General features: G+C 40.6%; 1 protein-coding gene across 1 annotated transcript in view; it reads left to right on the top strand.

The window, feature by feature from the left end:
* lrpprc (leucine-rich pentatricopeptide repeat containing) overlaps nt 1-12,813 on the top strand; it is a 91,105-nt gene that overhangs the window by 20,844 nt on the left and 57,448 nt on the right. The window contains 6 exon segments of the mRNA XM_037781654.1: nt 1,959-2,028; nt 5,394-5,421; nt 6,146-6,203; nt 8,364-8,470; nt 11,434-11,511; nt 11,755-11,826. Of these exon segments, the coding sequence (XP_037637582.1) occupies nt 1,959-2,028; nt 5,394-5,421; nt 6,146-6,203; nt 8,364-8,470; nt 11,434-11,511; nt 11,755-11,826 (413 nt within the window).

Here is a 12,813-nt window from a genome sequence, read left to right as displayed (position 1 = left end):
CACACACACACACACACACACACGCACACACACGCACACACACGCACACACACACACACACACACACACACACACACACACACACACACACACACACACACACTCATACATTTGCCCACTTACCCCTCTGTGCTCATCAGGCCTTTTAAGAGATTAGTCTGTGTGAATATGTAAAGAGTGAGAACGAGAGGCGCCTCGACCGGCAGAGGGACGGGATGGAGAAGGCTGTTCAATAATGGATGACTCTTCCTGTTTTCTGAATTTCATCTCGTTTTAGTCTCAAACATCCACCACTCATATTCACATACATCGCTCTGTTTCCTCAGAGTGTCCCCAACGGATTCCCCCCCCCCCCCCAACCCTTCTCGCATAAAGAAAGTTTAAAGTGTTTTTTAACATTTCATATATTTCTCCTCGCTTTGCAATATTGCCATAAACACATCACAACCTGAAAACGCTTTCTCCAATAAGTTAATCAAGCAATAAAAAAATGCCTTTCAGCTTCTTAAATTTAAAGAATTTGCTGCTTTTTTTCTTTTTTTATATTACTGTAAATCTAACAATATTGACTTTTGAACTTTTGTCACACAAATCAAACAATTTAAACTACGGCTGTCAAAGTTAACGCGATAATAACGCATTAACATTTTAACGCGGACACAAATGTTTTTAACGCATTAACACAACTTGCGATTTTTAGTTTGTAATCGGGCTCAGTTTTAAAGCTAGAGTGAAGAGTTAAGGCGTCACATGAAACTAGAAAACCTAAGGAATCCATCGGTACCCACCATGTCATACTAGCTTGCCGCGAAGGAGGCAAAATAACGCTCCAAATTGACACTACATTTTAAACTGTCATGGTCATTTTCAAAGGGGTCCCTTGACCTCTGACCTCTAGATATGTGAATGTAAATGGGTTCTATGGGTACCCACTAGTCTCCCCTTTACAGACATGCCCACTTTATGATAATCACAAACAGTTTGGGGCAAGTCATAGTCAAGTCAGCACACTGACACACTGACAGCTGTTGTTGTCTGTTGGGCTGCAGTTTGCCATGTTATGATTTCAGCATATTGTTTTATGCTAAATGCAGTACCTGTGAGGGTTTCTGGACAATATTTGTCATTGTTTTGTGTTGTTAATTGATTTCCAATAATGAATGTATTCACAAAGTTGCATAAAGTAGCATATTTGCCCACTCCCATGATGATAAATGAATTAAACACTTGTCAAATCTCCCTTTTAAGGTACATTTTGAACAGATAAAAATGTGTGATTAATTTGTGATTAAATATTTTAATCGATTGACAGCCCAAATTTAAAGGTGTGATCATGGGCACTGGAAACTGGTCATGGCCATTTTTCACTATTTTTTTTTTTACATCTTAAGATTAAACGTTTAATTTATTAATTAGATTCCAATCACAGCCCATCATACCCAATCTAAAAGATAATTAATAGCATAATAAATAATGAAAACAGCAGCCCTGAAAATCATATTGATCTTATTTTTAATTTTTTAATTTTTAATTTTATTTTTCTTGAGTTTTGTTTTCTTTGAGTTAAAGAAAAGGGCGTTTGCCCGGCTGGTTACCAGTTTGACTCCTGGCTGGGGAAGTCAGGATGGGGAACGACACATTTTTTGACTTTTATATATGAAATGTTTTATTTATTAATTTGCTTCCCATCACTGCCCATCATACCCAATCTTAAAGATAAATACTTGAGACACATGCTACTCTCTTGTGAGCGAGTCGTTATACTTGCGTCAAGTTCTACTCTGCAGCTCCCAGAAGAATGTGTGTAACAATACAAGTTGAATAATTGTTGTCTTGTAGCTTAGATTTCTGTTGCTAGGTTATAATCCAGATCCAATCACACCTAAACCACCCAGATGAATCCTCAGGAAGACTCTTGTCTCTCCCTCTCATCACTCGTCTGTCTCTCTGTTCTCCAGTGTCGGATCCCTCCTGTCCCTCGTTGGACCTCAGCGTTTTCCGCGGCAGCCTCATCCTGGGCTTCAGAAAGTGAGTCAATTATCCCCCTTGTCTATTTATGTCTTAATGCGTTCTCCATCATTTGATATTCCATATTTCTCCATATTTTGCCGCATAACTCCTGACAGGCGTTTCAGGGAGGCCTGTAGCACTATGGAGGTCACTGCGGCATATGCTCCCACTATGACATGTGCAGCCTATCACACCATCTACAGCGTCTGTGTGTGGTGTGTGGGCAGCTGCAGGGAAAACCACTCCAACACACGCACACACACGCACACACACACACACACACACACACACACACACACACACACATACACACATATACACGGCTGCCTCATGCATATGGAGGCAGTCATCCCTCAGCTCTCGCCCCAAAGCACCGTGGGAGATATGTAAATTAGCAGATGCCCACCACTGCCCCTCTTACCCGGACCCCGTACCGATCTCACTCCCTCTCTCAGACACACACACACTCACAGAGTTAGCCTTAGGACCAGGGTCTGACCCGTGGGCTTTTGTTGAAGGGGTGCTTATGAATATTTACAGTTTAACACTACACACCCACACGAAAAAACACTCGGGTCCCTGAGTGAAGCTGGAGGTGAGTCAGAGAGAAAAACGCTGTCTGCAGGGACCAAAGTTATTTCTTCCACTACAAAAAGTCCAAATCCGCTCAGTTGAGCTTAACTTTCAACTTTCCATTCAGCCGACGGGTGTTTCTGCAACTACGCTCACTTTTGACTCTCCCTTATTCAAAAACACAACAACTATGAATTTTAATTTTACCCATCAGAGTATGTAATGCATATAAACAGGTACACTAAATGACATATAGTCGTAAATATTTTAATCTGTAACATGTTTAATTTTTTACGGTTTTCATCACTTGTATTTAGTGAATGTCCTTACCGCAACATTACAGTAGTGTTCATTTTATACATTTTACTTTTTTAATTTCTATAATATTTTGAAGACATTAAAATTCATTTTTCATCAAGTTTTGTGCATCATTGTAAATACTAGTATTTAATTTCATACACCCTGAAAAATGTAGACAGTAACCATAGATGTCAGCCTTCATACACAAACAAATATAAAATTCGTTGTGTAGTATGACAAATATTGTGATCCTAATGTCTTTACCGACATGTTGCGGAAATGACATTTTTGCTAATTCAGCATATACATGGCTGCTAGCGAGATCTGCTACGTTACCTTTGACTCTTAGCATCTAATATACATGAATTCAACAGTAATATTAAAGGTCCCATACCGTGCTCATTTTCAGGTTCATACTTGTATTTTGGGTTTCAAACGCACAATTTCCGACTACGGGCTGTGTGTATTTCTCCGTATATTGAGCGTTTTGATAGTTTACCAGTATTTATATAGCACTTAAACCTGCTTTAGAATATAAAAGACATGAAAATCTCACTTTTTACAATATGGGACCTTTAAGTTATTTTTCAAATGTAGTTCAAAATACAAAATCACTAAGCTGTTTGGTAAGGAGACACAATAAATACTTGAGAAGAAAAGGTGATCTTCACCTTACTTTTCTTGATCTTGAGGGTCACCTATGTGGGCGGCCCAACCTGTCATCCATGTGCTTCACTTGCTAACTTCTGTTTCCATGGAAACTAGATTTGTTTGGCTTTGAGAAAAGCCATTTACTATGGCATTTGTTTGGTGTCGCGGTAAGGACTCAGAAGTGTGGGACAGGCACATTTTAGATGATTCGAAACAATTAAATAATATTAATATGGTGTAAAGTAATATGTGTATGAAACAATTCTGTTTGAAATACTGTCATATTATAATTTAATTAGCTCATTTTATGTATCTCAACATTGAGACCACAGTTGTGGGACATGAGGTAAAGGGATGTTTGGACCCATAAAAAGCTTCATACATTTTATTAAATCACATTATTTAGTAGTTCTTTTTAATGTCAAGTTGGGTAATAACACTGTGTATGGTTATCAAGCATTGCACTGCACATTTTTAACATAAATCCAAAATGTCACTGCTGTAGATGCAGAAAAACCCCAATACATTCTTTGTTGTAGCTTATGTGTTAATTAACTCGGTGGATTTTGCTGATTTAACTAACGTAACGGATAAAGTAAAGATTGTGTTTTTTCTATTTATTAGCTTATTTCAAAACCACAAATAAATGTAGATTTAGATTAGAAAATTGGCTTTTGTGTGTGTGTGTCCTTTTTTAAATATTTAATATCAGTGCATCCACGAATTGTTTGTCCGTCTTTTTTCGTGTCTGAATCCACTCCCTCTCCTCCGTTTGCTTTGCTCTCATCGCATTAACACACACACACAAACACCTACACACTTCTCTGACTGTTAGGTTGCCTGACAGGGTCATAATTGGGCTTGTCACTTGGAGAGTGTGTGTGTGTGTGTGTGTGTGTGTGCGTGTGTGTGCGCGAGCGCCGTGTCATTGCAATGCGGGACCTGCCCCTGTCAAAGACAAGGTCAGGGGATAATTTAATCATTAAAGACCTCTTCTTCTCTCCTCTCATCTCCTCCTCTCCACCAACTAGCTGACAACGCCAGAAATGTCACACGTTGTCATCATTTAGCCTCCGTGTGTGTGTGTGTGTGTGCGTCTTTTGTGGTTTCCCAGGCTTTTGTGCCGCCGTCTCTCCTCTCTTGTACTGCGGGATTGAGTGTCAAACTGAAAAATCTGTTGCTCTTTCTTGCCGTATTGTATTGTACTACACTGTCAATTCAGTAGCTATGGCAACATGACACTGTCAGTATTATGGTTACTTTAATCAAATCCCATTTGCCGTCAGAAAAGTAATTAATTAATTTAAACTCATTTATCTCAAATATTTATGTACACCAAATGGGGAAAACTGGAAATTTCAAAATATAGATCGATAAAATAGGTTTGTTTTTAAAACTGCTATATATATATTCTTAGTTTTAAAACAATATTCACATCCTGTTGAAATAAGTGCAACAACAGATTCAATTTCAATCCAGTTAACCAACAGAACAAAGTTCATCGACAGTACAAACAATCAATATTAATGGACATTTTTATTCTAAGACAACTTTAGAATTATCATTTATGGAGGAAAAATGTCCGAAACAGAGAGCTAAGTAGAGTTTGTAGGGCTTGAAAGACATGGAAGAGGAGAATAAATCCATGTGGGAAGTGTGTGTGGTGGAGGTGCTTTTTTTAAAGAGATGTATTTTCAGAAATGTAGGTGCCCTTTTTACGTTTTGTGACCTAAAAGCAAAACGTACCCTCACTTATGAGCAAATTGCACATTAACCCTGACACGTTGGAGTCTTGTCGACCCCACTGGTGGTGCATGTCGACTGGGCGCTCATGTCTTGTCCTCTACTGCCCCCTGCAGGTCCTCTGACGTGGAGAGCATGGTGAAGGTAAGACCTGAATGTGCCCACCTTGTTCTAGTGTTTGTGGAGAACCGTATACATATAGTATATACTACAGTACATGTATAGTTAAGGAGCTAAGAATGATCCAGAAAAAGACTTTATAAAAACAGATATTAAAGTTAAAACAAAACTCTTTTTTTAGTATTTAGATGAATCTTCAGCTATCTATACTGTATGTCCTCACAACAGAACATCTATGATAACCAATTTACTCGCCATCCGTTACATACCGAGTTACATTTAGGAAGAATATACAATATGACAATCTGCTGCCTTTTATCCAAATCTCTGTATGGCACACTGAGCATATGAATGAAGACATGTTTAGGATGTCTGTTCAGCTGAATTAGAAACACTTTATTCATCCCTCAGGGGCAATTTTAGGCAAGACGGTTTGCAAACATAAAAACTAGGGCTGTCAATCGATTAGTTAATCGTGATTAATCGCAAATGAATCAACACATTTTTTTATCTTTAACTTTGACAGCCCTAAAAAAAAGGAGAAAAAATATACATATAAAAAATAAATGTTTAGGATTGGATTGCCTATCGGACAATTTAACCCCCTGTCCTTTCTCTGGTGATGCACTCTTACTTTTCTCTCCTGTGAGCTTTTAAAGTAAAATCCTTGTCCCATTTTGTGTGTGTCTGTGTGTGTGTGTGTGTCTGTGTGTCTTTGTATTTCATTTTTGTATTTTTATTTTCCCAGATTACTGAGCTCTTGTACAAAGACGAGCGCTTCTCCAAAGGAAACTCCAAGGCTTCTGGTAAGGAAACGTTTCTACACTCACTGGCAAGTCAGGACATTCATATCTGACAGTGTCCTTGTATGTAAGACGTGTGTGTGTTTGCGTAGGTGAGAGAAGGGAGGATGCCTGTGTGTGTGTGTGTGTGTGTGTGTGTGTGTGTGTATCATCTATCACAATGGCTCCCGGCCTATTTTCCTTGAAGCCCCCCCCCCCACTTGTGTCTAAGAAAAGCTGAGCCCTCTCCAATATTTTCTGACATCATCTTTAGCATCCTTAAAAAAAATTTACAATACCTCGAACAAAATCCTCAATTTGAATAAAAAGATTCAGTGTATTAAATGAGTCTTCTTTTTTTTTATTAAATCAGATTTCTTTAATGAATATAACTCGTCAGTTTTGTCAGCACAAAAAAGTGATAAAAAAAAAAAGATAATTATGTATCTGCTTGTAACAACGTCATTAATTTACAATAATAGTGTTGATCTTTGGCGGCCCCTAAGGGGGGCCCGCACCCCAGGTTGGGAACCACTGATCTATCACGTATCAGTATTCAAACTCGCAGACTGCTGTCTCAGTCAGCTTGCAACTATAATTCAGATGACAGATAGATGCCCAGTGTGTAAGTGTGTGTCTGTGTGTATGTTCAGTCTCAGTAGCACAATACTGCTGACCGGCTGTTTTCTCGTCATGAAGCCTGGTTTTGAAGCTTTTTTTGTAACAACTTAATTAATTTCCTATATTTGTGTTAGAGCCGAAGAATGTTATTATGAATTATTATGAGTTATTATGAAGAATGTTTGTTATTGTGGTTAAATAAATGTAATTTACGATGTTGTAAAATTGCTGCTAGACCGTCCCGTTAATCTATTTAAATGATCATATCATTTCTACAACATCAGAGCAGACAGATCCTGGCGCACCCCCTGTGATCTTTGGCGCCCCCCTAAGGGGGGCCCGGACTATGGATGCACCGATCCGACTTTTTCAATCCCGATGCTGACAGCGATACCTGGGCTTTGGGTATCGGCCGGTACCAAGTACCGATCAGATACCAGTGTTTAATTAATAAGCTGTATGCCTCACTGTGTGGAAGTGACTTGGATTATTCTTTTATGTGTAAGGCAACATCAGGCTTAACTTAAACATTGCTTTTCAAACTTTATATAACAAAATGTGACAAATAAATACATAGATATACATACATTTACTGAATTACTATTTATTCTTAAAATAATAAATCGTACACTAGCAATTTGGTAAAAAATCTTCAAACATAACATTAATTACAATTCAGGTGGAAATTGTTAATGCAGCAACAAATTGGTCAAAACTTAAACAGGAATTAAAATTGCATCACATTATTACCGATCCAGCTATTTGAGTCCGTATCGGCCCGATATCTGATCTAGTATCCGTTCCCTAGCCCAGACCCCAGGTTGGGAACCACTGATATATCACGTATCAGTATTCAAACTTGCAGACTGCTGTCTCAGTCAGCTTCCAACTATAATTCAGATGACAGATAGATGCCCAGTGTGTGCGTGTGTGTGTGTGTCTGTGTTTATGTTCAGTCTCAGTAGCACAATACTGCTGACCGGCCGTCTTCTCGTTATGAAGCCTGTGTGAGTTTATGTCCAGGTGTATGTGTGTGTGTGAGTGAAAGACCTGCTCTCTCCGTCTGAGGAAATAGAGCCTGGCTGCTGACACAGCGCTGAGTAGTTAAAAGTGTGCGAGCAAGTGTGTCTGTGTGTGTGTGTGTTTGTCACTGCTGAGCAGCGTCCCCAGTCTGGCAGTGTGTGTGTGTGGAGCGTTAATGTCGCTCTGTGTCAGTGTGTGTGTCACGGAGAGTCTCCAGCGCTGGAACTGGTGTTTGTGCTGGTGGGAGCGATGGAGACTGTTATCCATGTCACATCCCATTAGACGACATCTGCGTGTGTGTGAGTTGAAGTAGGGGGAAGCTGTCACTGCCAGCCACCGCACATTCACTCACACTCCGGCCCAAAAGCAGCCTCTGTCAGCAGAAAAAGCAGCACAAACACACACTCTGCAGAGGTTACAGAAAAATAGTATAAATGCACAAATGGATGCAGTGACTGACACGGTGGCAAATGACATTTATTCCCAAGACAACTGCTCACTGTGTGTGTGTGTGTGTGTGTGTGTTTCCATCCCCTCCAGAAGCGACAGCGTTCTTCTTGTACAATGTGATCAGCAGCATGTCAGAGGGGGAAGTGCAGGCACAGGAAGACAAACTGCGGAAATACTTCAATCAACTACAGGCTCAGGTACACACACAAACACACACACAACCGCACTGATGTGAGGTTACTGAAAACAAACACACATATTCATACATTAATATACTATATATCCAGTTCATTCATAACCTTCCCGCTTTAAAGGAGCTTACACACTCTGATCTGAGATGATTTGCAGTGTGTAATCAGACTCGGATTATTCACCATACACACACACACACACACTACAGGACACATGACCTCCTCCATTTCTGAAGGGTGAAGGTTTGACTTGGGACATCCAGACATGTTGTGGAAGATTAAATCATGTTTTACACTTTTGGTTAAAGGTCACGTCTTAACTAGTCGTTCGGAGTTCAGTAAAATGGTTTCGTGGTCCGATGTGGAGCGTTTCGGCACGGAAAACATCCCAAAATAACCTAAGATGTAAAAAAGACATCGCAGACAACAATTCAGTGCACACGCAGAAATCATCCTCACATAAAACTATATCTTTCATCATCTTACTCAGAAGCCCTCAGTTATCAATACCCATAAGATAAAGTTTGATCCAGGAAGGACTGATAGTTTGTTGTAGTGAGTCCTTCATCAGCTGTGATCAGTATTGGCTGTTGAAGTACACTGTGTATTTACCAGAAAGCAGAACTACACCGTAATGATATATCAGTTTACATGCTGGTAGGGATGCACCGATACCAATACCAGTACCGATACTGTGCTCATGTACTTGTACTTGCAAAAAGGCTCACGCTCCACCTCCCCGACAGTGTGGGCGAGCCGGGCCGGTGGAGCGCCCGACCTCGCAGGGCCGGGATCCCACCTCAGCCGGCGCACGCTGGCCCTCACTTTCGTTGCGCCACGGGGTTTTGCTTGCACCATCTGACTCGCGTGTGCGTTAGACTCCTTAGTCTGTGTTTCAAGACGGGTCGGGTGGGTTGCCGACATCGCCGCAGACCCCTGGCGCCTTTTACGTGGGCTGAGTCCCGCCCGGGGGGCACGACGCGGTTGGGGCGCGCTAAGGACAGTCCGCCCCGGTGACACTTTGGACACGGTCCTGGGAAGCACCTTCGCCCCGAGCCTTTCCAAGCCGACCAAGAGCCGGTCGCAGCGCACCGCCTCGTATGCGGGACTCCCCAGCCTGCCGTGTGTCGCTCACACCCTCCAGCTGGCTGTTAACGAGGGTCTTTAGGCACAGAGTAGTACTCGTATCGGTACTCGGTATCGGCGAGTACCCAAATGTAAGTACTTGTACTTGTACTCAGTCTGAAAAAAACTGGTATCGGTGCATCCCTACATGCTGGTCACCAGAGGCCCGTACTATGAAGCCAGTTCAACATACCCAGGGTATCTTCTCGTCATCTAGCTTAACGCTGACGGCCCTAACGGTGGTTTTCAACTCGGTAAATCAACCCAGGGTTTCTCCATCTGGCTCTGAGCGCGTTCACATAAATGAGGCGGTGTTTGCAGCATCTGACCAATCACAAACACGGACAAGTCTACTGTCAGCAGGGCGACACATTTTACAAACCAAGAGCAAACTATGACTGTAATATTACTATAATATAACTATAATTTAGACACATAGCAAGAAGTTAAACATAATCCAGGCTAAAAGTAACACAGCTGCAGCTACCAAATGCAGGAAGGACAGCTGGCAAAAGGAAAAAAATCACAGACTGTGTTAATGCGTAAATTAACAGACTTATAATATCACTGTCTTATCTAGAGCATGAATACATTTAACTATAAGTACTTTGTGTATTCCTATAAAGTAATATGTTGCTTATAGAATAGAAGCCTAGAAGACACATTTGTATTCCCTTTAGGGAAATTGTGGCGTGTATGACCATTTAACCTTCTATCAGCTGCGTCCCCGACTCCGAAGGTGTGAAACAGACTTGGGAGCACATAAAAAATATATAAGATCAAAATGCAAAGCAATAAGCAGGGTTACTTTCACATCTTATAATCACCCACAGCATAGGCCTACGTAGAAGTACCGGTAGCAAAGTAACGCAAGTTTGGCAACATTTGTCAGTTTAAACGGTGTTGCTCTTAGCCTGGATTATGACTGTATCTTCTTCATATTTATGTAATATTATCATATGATCTGCGCACCGAGCTCTGATTAGGTCAGTAGGCGATGCTTTTATACGAGTTGATCTCTTATCTGGAACATAACCTGCTCCGGAGCAGGTTAGGTGTTCAGCCATGGCGATCTACCTCGGTAAGAAGTGATCCACCCTCGTAGGACTGAAAACCCTGAAGGGTTAAGCCTGAAGTTACCTCACTAACCCCAAATCCTGCTTCGTAGTACAGGTCTCAGGGATCACAACTTAAGAAAATAAACATTTTACTTTTTAGGGGCGGCTGTGGCTCAGAGGGTAGAGCAGGTTGTCCACCAATCGGAAGGTCGGTGGTTCGATCCCTGGCTGCTCCGGGTCACATGTTGATGTGTCCTTGAGCAAGACACTTAACCTCAAATTGCTCCCGGAGGCATAGTCATCGATGTGTGAATGAGTACTTAGATTAGATCCTGATGGGCAAAGTTGGCACCTTAGCAGCCTCTGCCATCAGTGTATGAATGGGTGTGTGAATGGGTGAATACTGACATGTAGTGTAAAGAGCTTTGAGTGGTCGGAAGACTAGAAAAGCGCTATATAAGTCCAAGTCCATTTACCATTTACTTTCTGAATGAAATGTATCCCCTGGTAAATGTTGGTCATTTGTGTGATCTCCAGTTGAGAAGTCAGTATTTGCAAATGCATCTTTGAAACGAAGCCTTTAAAGTCGAGTTAAATTACTCTAAACCCACTTAATGTTTTAAAAAAAAAAAAAATCTTATCTTTACACTCAGCTACTGTTCAAACATAACTTGAACTTTTTAACACACCGAAAGCAACAGGTTCCGCTCCTGTCGAACATGTTGCATTTAGTGAGCTGATCAATGCTCTGATGATGTTGATTTCCTCCCTCTTGTTTCTCTGCAGAACATACTCATTTCAGGAAACATCTACAGAGGCATCAAGAACCTTCTGGATTCATTCAACGTCCCAGAACTCATCAAGGTACAGAGCCTGGTCTGAGATACAGTTTGCATTTCTCCAATGCAGTGTTACTTACTTTTATCAGAGAACTTTAAGATTATCGACTTGAGAAAAGCACCAGTAGGGTCGACAAACTCAACGCACAACATGATGATATATTTGTACTACTTGTGTTTTCTGTGCTGTTATTACAAAACTGTTATTAGATTTGCCCTAATGATGTAGATGTCAAATGTTAACTGTGTTTGTGTGTGTGTGTGTCAGGATGTGGCTGCTTTGGTGGACCCCAAAGACCGAGTGTCCAATGGCTCCATGTCCACTGCTTCCCGTGTCATTGTAAGTAGGACAGCGTGAAAGAAGAGTGAAAAATGTTCAAAATGCTATGAAATGAGATTTTGAATGCATATTGGAATTTAATTTGCACAAAAAAGAATGAATAGAACACTCTTAGGGTAGTTTAAAGGGGACCTATTATGCTTATTTTCAGGTGCATACTTGTATTTTGGGTTTCTACTAGAACAAGTTTGCATGCTTTAATGTTTTTTTTTTTGTTTGTTTTTTCTCATACCATCTGTGCTGCAGCACCTCCTTTCACCAGTGTTCATTTTGGCAGCTATTTAGATTTAGTCTTAGTCTTAAAACCAAAATAGTCATTTTCATCCTTCATAGTTTTAGTCTAGTTTTAGTCATCGACAATTCAAAACGTTTTAGTCATCAAAAAGTCATTCAATTTTAGTCAAAGTATTTTCTCTCCATTTTGTCAGCCATATTTTTTTTAATTTAATCTTAGTCCTGTTTAGTCATCAGATTATATTGAATATCTCTTATAAGATATTAATTAACTTATTTCACATAAAATTCGATGTAATCATTTTCTAATGAAAAACACAGGTTGGACGGTGACAAAAATAAAGAGATTTTGGTCAAGTTCTTATGTTTTTAAACTACATTTTTGTCTTTTTTTGTCACGATATTGCATGTTGGATATTGTCACCGTGTTTAATGACATTTGAGCCGATTCGTTATCGTCTCGTCTTAGTAATGGGGAAAAAAGGTCATTGACGAATGTATCTCTTCATAGTTTTCTTTAACTAAATGAACACTGCATTTCACTCTCTGTCTGAAACGCTCTGTTCGAGCTGTTTGTTGTGATTGGTCAACCGAACCAAACACTTCGGACTCCGCTCCGGCTCCGCTCTAACTAGCTTTGTTTGAGGGCGTGCCAACCTAGCCGCTAGGCAGGTATTATGCAAATGTGTTACTTGATGACATCACCACGTTATGGAAGAAAAGGCAGGACATCAATCAAGGCGCCTCAGGCAG

Source organism: Sebastes umbrosus, chromosome 10, assembly GCF_015220745.1.
Source record: "Sebastes umbrosus isolate fSebUmb1 chromosome 10, fSebUmb1.pri, whole genome shotgun sequence".
In the NCBI taxonomy this organism is placed as follows: Eukaryota; Metazoa; Chordata; class Actinopteri; order Perciformes; family Sebastidae; genus Sebastes; species Sebastes umbrosus.
This window is presented reverse-complemented; position numbering and strand designations above follow the sequence as displayed.